Below are 14,644 nucleotides of genomic sequence, written 5' to 3' on the forward strand. Positions count from 1 at the left end.
AGCAGAATACTGAAAGCAGCAGAACTGAGTACACTTTAATATCTGTTTATTTATCGAAAGTAATATCGTTATCGCAATATTTTCAACCTTATTACATATTTTCCTCATATTGTGCAGCCCTAACACAGACACACACACAGTGTGTCAGATTGAGATGTGTGCTGGTGACTGACAGTAGGGCTGTGACCTGGCTGGGCTTGAGGGGAGGCCTCATCACAGGACTTTATCTTTCTCTCTGGGCATCTAAATAGAGGTCAGCGCCCAGCACTCCTCTGCACTGCAAACTGAAAGCCCCATTACTGGCAGCAGCTGTCTGCCACACACACACACACACACACACACCCACATCCACACACAGTGTTTGGGTTTGCAGTGACTGTCTGGTTTTGTATGCAAACCTTGTGGATAAAGGTTTAGGACTTTAAGTTGCCAACTGTGCAGCGAGTTTATGAAAATGAGGTAAAATGCCACAGAAGTAAAGATTTTTTTTCCATGATGTGAAAACAATAAATTGATTTAGTGTGAGTGGTTCTCAACGTTTTTTGTGCCAGCGCTCCCCTATCCATTATCCAGGTCCCTAACCGCCCCCCATCAAATAAGATGTAGGCTAGTTGCCCCGAATATTAATGATAATTAATGATAATCGGCTCTGTGTGTCAGCGCCCTAAGAAGCATGTCAAGGTCCTGGAGTGGCCTAGCCAGTCTCCAGACCTGAACCCAATAGAAAATCTTTGGAGGGAGCTGAAAGTCCGTATTACCCAGCGACAGCCGGGTTGCAGTGTGTGCAAACCTGGTCAAGATCTACAGGAAACGTATGATCTCTGTTATTGCAAACAAAGGTTTCTGTACCAAATATTAAGTTCTGCTTTTCTGATGTATCAAATACTTAAGTCATGCAATAAAATGCAAATTAATTACTTAAAAATCATACAATGTGATTTTCTGGATTTTTGTTTTAGATTCCGTCACTCACAGAGTACCTATGATAAAAATTACAGAGTTCTACACAAACCTGCAAAATCGGCAGTGTATCAAATACTTGTTCTCCCCACTGTGTGTGTGTGTGTGTGTGTGTGTGTGTGTGTGTGTGTGTGTATATATATATATATATATATATATATATACATACATACATATATATACATACATACACACACTGTATATAACACTATACTCAACAGCAGCTAACGTTAGCCTACTGCTAGCTAGTAGCTGGATTAAACACGGTTAAAATGCTGACAGCTAACGCTAAACGGTGTAAAGTTTGACTGTGTTTAACTGTAGAGGATGCAACACCGGTATGTAACAATCTGCAGCTGCCGTCGCAGAAACAACACAGACGGTGTGTTCAATGAAACTGGTAAACTACAGCCTCGTGGTGCATTTGAAGTTATAGTAAATGTCCTTTTCCCATCTGGTGGTTGTTCTTGTCGTTCAACAGCGATTTACTAGTGAAATAAGTTATTGTTATACATTATTATTAAATCATTTAATTTTGACCATATGGCCTTAGCAATAAACAAGCCGTTCTTTAATGTCACCGACTGTTGTTTAGTACCCTTATTATTATTATTTTTTTTTTACTTTCTTAAAACGTATCGGTTCAGGCACAGTTAATTATGTATGCGATTAATTTTGATTAATTAATCACAGAGTATGTAATTAATTAGATTAAAATTTTTAATCGATTGACAGCCCTAATATATATATATATATATATATATATATATACCTATTCTCCCCACCTGTAAATACAAGAAGTGCAGTCTACATATTACTGTTATTAGTCTTTTTATTTTTTTCTTCTATTTCCTATTTGTTATTCTTTCTTTGTGTATTTTTTCTATCCTATTTATATTTAATGCATATTTTTGATGTTTTGTTGTGCTGCATTGAGCTGCTGTGACAAGTGAATTTCCCCATTGTGGGATCAATAAAGCCTATCTAATCAAGGTGCTGCCTAACTGATATTAAGCAAGCTGCACCTTTAGTTCAAGCTGAATTGGTTCAATTTGAATCAATGAATGGATGAATGCCTTTGAGGATGTATGACTTTTTATAAAATGTGTAGCTAAAATCAAGCTGAAATCCATTAACAAAAACAGTAAACAGCCTAGCAGAAAACGGGAGTTGCTGTTCAACTGCTGCCTCGGTCGGTTAGTTGCTGGTCTACTGCTGTCTCGATCGGTTTGTTAGTTTTATTGTGTGCCTTTCTTGAGCGTTAAGCAAAAGAAATAGCCTGTGCTAGCGTAGGCAAACGTTACCTGTGCTGCGTGTATAGCAACCACCTCGGTAGGCAGACGGTCCAGCTTTGCACTGGGACAACGCCCCTTTAGCTGTGATATAATCACAACGTACAACGGCCTGCCGTGAGCTATTGCTTAAATCAGGGGTGTCAAACATACGGCTCATGGGCCAGAACCGGACCGCCAAAGGGTCCAATCAGGCCCACTGGATGACTTTGCAAAATGTGAAAACTGCAGAGAAAGTAATTAATTCCAATTCCAAATTGATCACTTTAATCTCAGAGAATATCCGAGTTCTTTTTCCATAAATTTACAAAATATTTTCTCTGAATATTAACCCTCTCTTCCCGGTCCGTAACATAATTGTTTTTCCTACAACGGCCTTAGAATGCTGTCGTAGCAGAAGCAACTTGCGTTTGCCAACATCAAGCTGACAAGAAACTCTGAGGCAAATAAAGTTTCTGATGTTTCTGGAGTGGAGTACCGGTCTGGCCCACTTCAGATCAAATTATAGGGCCCATGAACTAAAATGAGTTTAACACCCCTGGCTTAAATGTATGACTCATCTCGTCTGTCCCCTCTCTATGAAGGCCCACTTTCCTGCCCTACTTTCGAGTGTGGACATTCAGAACAGGTGTGTAAAAACACTTTTGGCGGTAGATGTGCTCAGACGACATAACGTTCAACCTTGAAAAGTTCGCACATGTAGATTCTTTGGCACCTTCTACAAAGTCTAGCATATTCCCTCTTCACCCAACTATTGATGTGGCAGTGCATTTGTTATGCTGGTACCCTTTTCACTTCCACTTCGTGCAGTGATTTATTCAAATGACAATCCCATACAAATTGCATAACAGAACAAAAACAATCCTACCAAGCTGTATGCGTCATAAAATCAGGGCATAGGTGCGAGTCCTCAGTGCCAGATTGTGTACTGTGCTGTTGAGATCCACATGAACCGGGGGGGAAGGTAGGTAATTGAAATGTTATTGCTGAGGGTTTGCTTTCAGGTGTCAGTGTGTTACAGCCCTGCTTCCAGCCTCTAATCTAAGGTGAGTTAGCTCTGAAGTCTGACGTGCCATGGCTGTATTTGAGATGGCAGTGACCTAAGCTCCTGATCAGGTCCCATTAGGCGCTGCCACTCGTTGCTGCTCCTGCCGCAGAGCTGACTCTGTCCACAGACAGCCAGCTACCAGCTCCACTCACCGTCTGTCATTGCTGTGACTATGTAAAAAACACCAGCGCCGAAATAATCTGTTCAAGGACTACTAAATAGATGTAGGAGTAACTAACTGGTTTTACATTTCTGATGATTTCATTTGAGCACTTGTCCCTGATGCTTTGAGTAATAGCATCAGTATTATGATACAGCACACTACAGCTTTAAGAGATAGCTGAGATTTTAAAGTGTAAAATCACACCAAAAATGTGGCAAATGATACCCGTTCTCTGTGGTGAGGAGTGGCAGATGGGTGGCTTCTGTCTAACGCCATCCCTACCAACACTGATTGTCATGAGCAACAAAAATATTCATTTACCAGTCCTTGCAGAAAAACAGTTTTTTTGTGGTGTTGCTTTTCGATGATGTTCACGTCACTTCATTACGTCACTTCATTACGTCACTTCATTACGTTCCCATGGCAACAGAGGAAAATGGCTGCTCTTGTGTGAAGTAAACGCAACATTTTTCAACTTTCTGCTAAGATATATGTGACTTTGCAAGCCCCGCATATGTTGCGCGGAAATCGGCAATTTATGCGGCGAAAGTGCGGCGTATTTGAATATGCGGACTTTGGCTGATTATGCATTGAATTCTGCAATCGCATAATCACGTTTTTCTGGAGGGACTGATTTACTCTGTTAAACTGAGGGAGGATGGCTAATTGTTGATTCCATTAAGTGGCCCCTTGATAGTCATAATGTTTGGTGCTCAGAGAAGCTGGGAGAGGCAGAGAGAGTGGGAGGATGAGCTTCCACTCACATCCACTCCACTTTTCCAACATGATCTGCCTCTATCTCTTAATATTCCATTCTGTTTCAGCTCTATCTAAGGTGGATATTTATTTAAGTATTTCAATAGCAGTGAACGATTTCACATCATACAATGATTTACAATTTTGTGAGGTATTTCGTTAACTGATGTATTAAATGAGCTTAGTAGTAGTTTGTCTGCGGTATGCATGAAGTGCCACATTTTGCACATCTCTGACCAGCAATGAAACAAACAAATTGTTCTCTGCTGCTGCTATGATTGTCTATTCTAAATGTTCGAATGTCATCAGCTAAACATAAAGATGAGAGAATAAATTATAAAAGAACTCCCAGAGTTAGGAGAGATCAGTGTGGGAGATCTTTGGTTGGTCTTACAACTATATACAAATATACATAAACATGGGCCCAACACATTAATAGCAAAGAGAAATCGGACTATTTGCGATTTTATTTTATTTACACAACATTGATGTATGTAAGGTAGCCATCCACAGTTAAAGGATCCACTGTGCTACATGTATGTTTAACATTAAAACATGATGTACTATATACATATATGAATATGTTTATTGTATTGTATATATTTTAATTCCTTAGTACTGTATGCACCATAAAAAGGTATGTGTAGACTATAGGCCGCCCCATACGTTATTGTAGGCCCAATTTAATTTGCAACTCGATTTTATACAATCTTAGTAAGGGGTCCCTGATCCGTCTCACTTTCAGCTAAGGGGTCCTTAGCCTAAAAAACGTGGAAGACCCCTGCTCTAAACAAACTAAATTTGTAACAGACCTATTTATTAAGTTTTTAATTGGCTTTGATCATATTGCAGCCGACTGGACAAAACGGTTTAAGTACAGCAACCACGTTTCAACTTGCACACAAAATGTGTGGAAATGGAAATGTGTTGGAAAGGAGCCGTGAAATTCATTTTGGAGGCTGCTTTTAAAGATTAACAAAGCTGTAATGTGTGAAGTAGCAATGGAGGTCATATTTGTTTGCATGAGTGTGTTGTTTGACCTTTTGTGAAGACAAAAAAAAGCAAGTTTATGATACGAGTCCTTTGTTCTTGAACATGGTGGGTGTCGAAGCACAACAGCTAACACTCAAGTCGGCCGTTTTAATGCTGATTAAGTAATTCAAGGACTCCCTATGCACTACAATGATAACATGCAAGGCTAGGGCACTGAAGACGAGCTATAATATCAATCAGACTGGATGAAGAGGTGCTCCGTTTTCTTCACACTGTCCCAACATTTTACAAAGCCATGTTTCTATTTAAGGCAGCCGTTTTTATTTTGTGTGTTTGTTACTCCACTGTGTCATTCCTATTTTCCAACAGCCTTTGAGTTGCTGCTCATTGTTGTTGATCAGTGTACTGGGGAGCTGGTTTGGCACGGTGACAGGTTGTCACGGATCTGACACAATGAAAGGACCGGCGGTGGACTAGACTTGTAAAAATAGCACCAGTGAAAGCAAACAAAGACATTAATGAGCCTACTCTGGCGTTGCTGTGGAGTCCCAGTAGGCTCTGCACTTACAGGCATCAGCGTGTCTGCATCTGTTTATCTTGTCAAACTAAATAACATGAAAGCTGCACATCTAAAGACCACAGAGATGGAGAGTTTACAGAGAAAGAGAAGTGAATGTTTCTCAGTACTTCGGCCCTGTCTATCTCTACCTTTAAGGCACATCATCACTAGTTTAACAATCCTTAAGTAATATGCTTCCCTGCTTTAACAGACAAATCATTCATACCATATGGCATGAATGTCCAGTATTGAAACCCTACGTTAGTGATAATGGTGTTACTACACAGCCCTCAATAACCTTTGATAGGTCTCTAATATCATCCGTGTAATGGACTCACGGGACCACAAGGTGTCTCTTAACCTCCACGGAAGAGTTCCTTTCTCGTCTGGGACAAGTCACATGGTTTCATCTCCAAGAACTGGATATTAAAAAACGAGGGAGACAGGGGGGAGGTGAAGGGAAGAAAAAGGACAGGGAGGTAGAGGCTGGATTGTCAGAGATGGAGCAAAGGAAAGTCAAACGGGCTCTCGAATACAATACTCTCTAGGGAGAGCTTTAGGCAGAGGTTCCCTGCAAATACATAGGTCGGGGTGATATGATAGGCTTTACACCGTCAAGTTATTTTGCCACTTCTTTACATTTACATTTAAGAGATCATAAACATGTGTAGCCTCAAATACATGTTTATTGTGATTCATATCGATAGCTGTAGCTGTTTTAATACCTCTTTTATGCTTACAAAAGCTGAATTTCAAACCTAATTAACAGAGACCCTGTTTACACTTGGTTTTAAAATGCTTCTCAGGCGGTCGCATCACAAGTGCTAAATACAATTTGAAATGACCACCAAGACTCATTGTGATCTGATCACTTAAACCACTTGCCAGGGGGGTGGTCTGTGATGCATTTGATCACATATCTTTTGTAGTGTAAACGCAAATGCGTCCTGATGTGTTCCCGACAAGGATGTAACAGGAGAATACCCGGTTTAGTTTGCTAATGGTATCTCTGCAAACGCTATATACAGCCAGGCGTCCAGATCCAGTCAAATCAGCGCCAGCCGCAAGAGTATACAGTAGTTGCTGTGGATGAGAGGGAGGCTGGCAGCTGAAAATCAGACGTTTTGGCGCTCGTGGTATTCCTGTTGGCACTGGCTAAAACCTCTTTGGGGGCGCCAAAACTTTCTCTATGCAGGAAAAACCCTGTCTGTGGGAGGAGATGTGTTAGATTCTGCTGACAAGCGATATCTCGAGCTTTACAGACACAACCGCTAACGTGACTGGCGAAAGTGTGTGTGTTTAAAATGTGCACGGGGCTCTTTGACCTTCTAGCGGAAGTGACGTAGGGAGTACCCAAATCTGAACACAAGTGGTCAGCTGGAGAAGCCTGATAAACACAGGGGATGTGTCTCGGCTGTCCACTTGTGTTTGGATCACTGAAACAGACTTCAAAACCAAGTGTAAACAGGGCCTGAAAGTTGAAACATCGTAAACACCTGCCTATTACATTCCATCATCATTTACATTAAAAATGAAACAATAGGGCATTATTCTATACTTTTCTTACTGTCAACAAATCCCATGTGCAGACTCACACCAACAATGAACTGATCATACACACATACACTGTAGTTTAATTTCACCCAGTCCCAGAGTGTTTTAATCCAAACTACCATCTTTTTCCTAAACTTAACTAGTCGTTTTGGTGCCTAAACTTAACTCATCACCACGGCCCCTGAATGGACCGTCATCTGGCGGTGTCTGTAGCCGGCTCACAGTCACCTGTTGGCGGCTAAACAACTGCCGCTGGTAGCCGGCGTCCCGGAGGTCTGTAGCCGCTAAATACAACCGGCAACTGCTGCTCTGATTTTATCGTTCTATGGCACTATAGACTGTTCTCGTTACAGCGCTTTACTTAGTTTAAAATACTTTTACTTTAGGTATATAATACATGGTCTATTGGTGAAGTAGCATTAATCACTTTGAGGAGGGGGGGTATATTTTGTCCCCACCGGGTATAAAAATAATTCAGCAGAGACAGAGTGATAAGTAAACAAGAAAAGGGAAAATCCCACGCACCCCCCTGCCCCCCAGAAACTCGCACCCTGGTTATATATACATTGGAGGTGTGACGAGACACTCAGCTCACGAGACACGAGATTTTAACACTATTTTAAAGAAAACTTCAATTAAGAAATATGACTGGAAAAATAGTGTTTACTCAGAGAACCAAGGTTACAACGTAACCAAGCGTTTCATTGCAGCAGTAAACAAGGAAGTAGGCTGCTCTTATATTGATTTATGACCATTTTAAGATGAGGGGAGAACATTTCTCTTTGTTTAATATCATTTAAAGTAAAGCTAGGTTTTGCATTCTGCTTCCGACTCATTTAAAAAAAGTCAGAGAAAGAGAGCCATCTGCGCGAGTGAGCGCCACACTGAACTGCAGTTCTGTCCCACAGAGTTATTTAAACCAACAACAAAAAAAGGTCAGGGGCTGCATGGGACCAACTCTGGGTTTGTGCTGACTAGAAAAATGTAGCCGACCTTCAGCATATCTGATCAATCACCAGTACTACTACTAAGCAGCATTCCCTGTAGTCTCGCATTACCAGACCTTCTTCCACAGCGCTGCGGAGGAAGGTCTGGCTAGTCCATACAGCATTCCGGGATGGGAGAAAAACGTGCTCTGGCACTGGCATTTCTTTAAACCAATCACAATCATCTTGGGCGGTGCTAAGCGCTGGACGGAGTCACGGTGCCTCTGCAAAATAGCCTCGGGAAGGAACTTGTTTTGGTGTTTTAGTCGTGCAACAGAAAACTCAGATTGGACAGATAGTCTAGCTAGCTGTCTGGATTTACCCTGCAGAGATCTGAGGAGCAGTTAACCACAGTCCTCAGAAATACACCGGAGTTTAGAATTACAACACAAAGAAAGCGGAAGGTAGTGGACATCCGGCCGAAAATGAGGGAAATCCGGCGGAATTTTCCGGCGGCAACGGTGCAATCCTGGAAGTGAAATATCATGGATTTAGACTATATTACCTGTAACTTCTGATGTTAATTGTATATGACACAGCTATTATAACCCAAGAATTACAGGCAGCACTGTCAAAGCGTCATTTTTAACTGTTTCACATCACACCCACACACAGTTTTCTTATATACTAATACACCATTTCAATACTAAGTGTACACAGATGATCTAAAGACAGGACTGTGGCACTGTTGTGTAAAACGCCCTTTTCTAAATGTTTTCATTATTTTACTCAACGGCACTTTGGCTCACCAAAATCTGCATTTAACAAGAATTGATTAGAGTGGGTGAATTAGGATATCTAAGCTTGACTGACAGCCTCTCCAACTCTCCTGAGAGTAAGCCAATTAAATAACATTAGGATAAAGAAAAATATAGTGGAATCACTTCTGACTTTCAAAGCTGGATAAATAAACGCTAAATCATATGAATGACCTTAAAGGTGCTTTATTTCACTGCATATGCATATTGGAGATTAAAAAACACCTATAAATATTAATGTGGGGCAATTTCTGGAGTGCAAATAAGCAGTGCATTATCTCTGTGTGGGCTTAAAGTGGAATCAGCCTGATGCCTCTTCCTTTGCCAGAGCGGGCCAGACCGACAAACACTCAAAACCGGACTAATGGAGTGGATAAAACTCATTATGTTGGGACACAGGCAGAAGGGCTAGGAGTGAATTAATGTACAGTTAGTGCATATACAACAAGACTCATTCATGTACATATACTGCAGGAACGCCGGTTGCAATAATTGCTTTTAAAAGTACTGTTTCAAAGACTAACCAGGCCACAACGCATCATTTTCGTCCCCCAACACAATCTCTTGTCTCCATTTCCAGTTTTAGAAAGCATGAAAAGTGATCTGATTTGTATACATATCCCATTTAAATAGAGGAGAGATTAGAGGCGCATCAATCTTGGCTCAGCCCTAGGGAACGAAGGAAAAGGTTACTATATTTATCACTCTGCCTTCTGTTGCAGGAGATTTAAATATGGGAGTCGGACTGACCATCCTCTGAGGGAGAATGTAGCTCCACCTATGTGTACTCTCACAGCATAGGGACCATTTATTACACACGCACACCCACAAACACACACACACAGACACAGACAGACACACACACACACACACACACGCACACACACATCAGTGTCCTGCTCTCATGCCTGCCCACACACGCAATATAGCACCAACACTGTGTTGTGACAGTAATAATGAGCTGTGAATCAGGAAATCCAGTGTTGTCTTCTCTGTTTACATATCTGTTCTCTTTGGCTTTACCAGTTCAGTTCCACAACCAGACACTGCGTGGCTCTCAGTGTAAAAAATTGGTTGGCAGGTTAGTCCAAGAAACTGTCTGAATAAATACAAGTTTAAGAACAAGGATTTCCTCTTGGAAATGATTTGCATTGTTTGTATTTCACACCTAGAAATATGGCTTTATGTTAAATTATGTTGCGGTTAGAAGATGAAAAAAAAGGTGGCACAGTGAAATTCATCTAACATCCTCGCAAAATAGGTGGGGCTGGAAGCGTGACTTAGTGACTACTTCTGGGGCTAGTTGACAAACTACTGTAGCTGGCAAGCTAGCCACTGAAACACTAGCCAGCTGGAAATGTGCCTCTTACCAGACAATAAGTCAAAGTGTATATGATGTTATTATCTAGATAGATAGATAGATAGATAGATAGATAAGTATAGGAGAACAACCTACTGTTAAGAAGCTGAAATAAAACACTGATGACTTTTCGGCCTTTAAAAATATTAGAACGATGTTGTTGAAAGCTTTTCTACCTGTTTCTCACACTGGCCGTAGTCTGGACCCTGGTCTGGTTGGAAGAAGCATATTTCTCCATGGTTCTTTGCCATCTCAATCAGCCCCATGGCCGTCCTCACTGTGGCATTACGAGCGTGGACAAACACCATCACCTAAGGGTCACAAAGATACAGCATGGATAGGTTCCCAACATCGACACAACACAATACCATGAAGAAATTCAGCTGGTACTGCAATCTGTAGAATTCCAATTTCAATGTAATGCATTCATGTAAGGCAGTTGTAGACTCTCCAAACCCTTCCGCAATTGAAATCATGCAGTCGGGTATAGCAACTATTGTGGTGGTACTGTTTGATTAGATAGATTGGAGTGGCTGGGTTAGCTCAGTTGGTAGAGCGGGCGCACATGTATGGAGGTTTATGCCTCGACGCAGAAGGTCCAGGGTTCGGGTCCGACCTGCGACGGTTTCCTGCATGTCTTCCCCCTCTCTCTCCTCTTTCACGTCTAGTTATCCTATCCATTAAAGGCGGAAATGCCCAAAAGACTTATCTAAAAAAAAAAAATAGATATATTGGATAGACATTTATTGATCCCAAATTGCGAAATTTCAGTGCCACAGCAGCAAAATATCAGACCCAACATAAAGTGTCTTAGTAAGATGTTGTCCCACCCCAATCCAGCTTCAGTGCTCCTTGTCCTAAATTATCTGAGTGTGTATAGTCTACTGGAGGCATGAACAGCATTCTTCTAATAGATTGTCTCATTTAGTGTTTTGACGATGGTGTTGTCAGACACATCAAACGATTCAGTGAGCCCTGTGACCTGTATGGAAACATCGGCATTCGTTATGGTTCTTCACTCACTTATTTAGGGTTTTCCTTTATTTGGTGATGCACCTGTGTATGTAACATTTTATACTCACCAGGTCTATATTCATTCCTGAGTAGGGATGCTTGCCTTAAAGGATAGGTTCAGTCCACCTTAAAACAATAGTCAGGTGCCTATATGAACACTGAAACAGGCTTTGGTTGCTGTAATCATTCCTCCTGTTCATACTGGCCATTTAAAGATCCCTTCCTAACATGCCTCCAATGGAAGTGATAGGGGACAAAGTCCAAAGTTCTCCTCCTGTGAAAAATATATTACAATTTCATTTGAAGCCGATTTGAAGCTTTAGCAGTCTGAGTTAGACGAATCAAGTGAACCTATCATTTATTATATAGACACTATGAGCTGATAAATGAGCTTTCGGCCAATATGCAGCAGGGCGGGCAAGCCTGTCTGTCCCTGAATCACTAAGTGAGTGATGAAGTTACAACATTGGTCGGTCGAGTGTTCGAGTTTCCCGATTGGCCATTGCTCTTTCAACATGAATAGGCACAAACAGTCTTATAATACGTCTTCAGGAGGCTTTTACAATAATGCGCAAACAGTCCTCAATTGCTCCCTGAAGAAACTTTCACAGCGACGCGGGGACAGTCCTCAATTATTGACTCACCTAGTCACTACTTCTAGGACTAATAATTGTGTGTTCATTGTGTGTTTAGAATAGAATGGAATACACTTAATTGTCCTGAGGGGAAATGTGTCTTGGGAATACAATCCGTTGCTTCACAACACAAACATGTCACAGAAAAACCATTCTAAAATGAACATAAAAACATACACACAAGATCATAAGATCAACAAAGAATCTTAGAACATACTACATTCTTAGAAGGACACACATAAATGTACAGACAATAAGACATCATAAATAGTAACTGTAATATTTAAAGTGCGAAGTGCAAAAAGTGCTGGTGTATTCATTGCACTTTTGCTGTGTTGTGCTAAGATTTAGTGTTGGAGTTCAGCAGCTGGATAAACGATAAGAAAACAAAAGGCAACAGCAGCACGAGCCCAGGTCGCTACAGAGCCCGGCTTCCATGTGTCTATGTGCGATGTCGCCATTTTTTGTTCTCTCGACTGCCCAAGACAAATTACTCCTACAGGAGACAATAAAGGCGTATCTTATCTTATCTTATCTGACGAAACAGAATTGCAAATTCATATTTATCATCCAGGAATTCACATTATAGACCACTAACTATCCGTGGAATGATTTGGCCACAAGTCAGCACATTGACCATATACGGTCCAGCCATATGGAGGTACTAAAAAATATTGAAAATACATAAAGGGTGCAACAACAATCTATAATGATTGCACATTTGATATGAACCCATTGTGTTTACTAACAAAATAGGTAAAAGCCCCTACATTGGTGTAACAATTCCCTGTACGTAAATAACCATGAAAGGCTTTTTTAATGGGTTTTTTTTAAATGCATTTTTGCAATTCTTTTAGTATTTATATATATTATAAGACCAAACAATATTGCATGACTGCACAAACATGCAGTAAGCTGTGTGTATCCTCCAAACAGAGTGGGTTCAAAGGGACCACTGCAGCACATTTTATTTATTGAAGGTGTTTCATCAGCACCGCTGAGCGTTGTGGAAGCATTGTCGGCAGTAACCGCCAGCTTCTCAGCTTATTAAACTTCTTTCTGGCAGCATGCTTCCCACCAGGAGGGTGGTAGGAAAATCATAAAGGAAAACTCCATCCATCAGATCCTCCCAGATGAAATTAATATATGTCACAACCACTTCTTGACAATTTAATCATGTGCGAAGGAGAGGCCTCCCCAGTTGAGCTGTGGCCTCAGCAGCCTTAACCTACAAGCCGGACTGGACCGTCAACCCGGGGGAAGAGAAAGTTGTCAGTGGTGCAGTAAAATTAAGTTGCTTTACAAGTTCTCAAGGGCTACAGCAAGATTCATATTAAGTGTGTCTCTGAGGGAGATAATGGGCAAGAGAGAAGGGGGGAAAAAAGCAAGAAAAAGGGTGTGTGTGTGTGTGTGTGTGTACACTTGCAATAAAATGATGCAGACAGGATAACAACCATGCTCAATAGGGAGTTCAACTCCTGTAGCAGATGGGAGCTAAACGGTAAAGTCTGAATTCACAACTTTCATCCTCTCAATAGGCCTTGTGAGGCTGTAGAGTGGAAGCAGAATGATCGGAGGGTGGTGGATGGGGGAAGGAAGGGAGAAGTAAGGGGAGGGTAACAGTGGGGGATATCAGGACTTCAGAGACTTTAGATAGCAGGTGTTCACAACAGTCCACAAACATATTTACTGCAGAAGGTCCTATTCATGAAAAACTACAAAGAAAATATCTTTTTTAGTTTTTAGTTCCATGGTCTAATAATTTTAGCTGGACTTGAAGGCCTGTATATTGTTGGGTAGTTTAATTCATACTAACACATTGTATTTTATAAAGTACATGTGTTTTGTGTGCAAAACTCTTAATGTGTGAAGTAACTAGTAACTAAAGCTGTCATTTGAATGTAGTGGAGTAAAAAGCACAATATTCATCTCTGAAATGTAGCGGAGTAGAAGTAGAAAGTGGCATGACAAGTACCTCAAATGTGTACTTAAGGACAGCACTTGAGTAAATGTACTTAATTACGTTCCACCACTGGTTGTATACAACCTTTATTTTACATAACCTTTATTGTAAAAGGTGGTGAAATCTTGTTTCTGTAGTTGAACAGAAAGACAATTAAATAGTCAATTGCAATTATATATAGACAATTAATCGTCAAACTAAAATTTCACCACTGTGGCACCTGTGCCTCTAGTCGTCAGCTGTCAGATAGAAATTATTTTATGTTTTTATATTTTATGGTTTATTTATCAGGGACCAAACCTATAACATTATCACAACCAGATGTGAAAGATGCAAGGTGTTAAAGGACAATTCCGGCACAAATTGAACCTAGGGGTTAATAACATATGTGTATCATGTCGACCGTTGTCTGGGATCTGTTTTCATGCTAATCGAATGTGTGTAGCTCAAACACAGCGTTCGTGATTTGACTGCTCATGACTGTTATCCAAGATGGCAGCCACATGTAAACATGAACGCTACTGTCTTTATAATCTATCTTTGTAATAAACTGTCTGTACACTTACAAAGTTCTCAATGCTTTGGTTTGCATGTAGGGACCCT

The 14,644-nt window shown here is 40.8% G+C and overlaps 1 protein-coding gene across 2 annotated transcripts in view; it reads right to left on the reverse strand.

Moving 5' to 3' along the window:
- ascc3 (activating signal cointegrator 1 complex subunit 3) overlaps window positions 1-14,644 on the reverse strand; it is a 187,191-nt gene that overhangs the window by 63,658 nt on the left and 108,889 nt on the right. The window contains exons 14-15 of one of the 2 annotated variants that reach the window (XR_013502163.1): window positions 11,512-11,717; window positions 11,279-11,411 (exon numbers count right to left, since the gene is read on the reverse strand). Coding sequence is in view for 1 of the 2 variants with exons in the window: in XM_078253587.1 (XP_078109713.1) it covers window positions 10,606-10,740 (135 nt within the window). In the remaining variant the exon portion in view is untranslated. Of the gene's footprint in view, window positions 1-10,605; window positions 10,741-11,278; window positions 11,412-11,511; window positions 11,718-14,644 lie in introns of those variants that run through there. The other variant, XM_078253587.1, reaches the window with a different exon arrangement.

The sequence above is a fragment of the Sander vitreus genome, chromosome 6, assembly GCF_031162955.1.
Source record: "Sander vitreus isolate 19-12246 chromosome 6, sanVit1, whole genome shotgun sequence".
Lineage (NCBI taxonomy): Eukaryota > Metazoa > Chordata > Actinopteri > Perciformes > Percidae > Sander > Sander vitreus.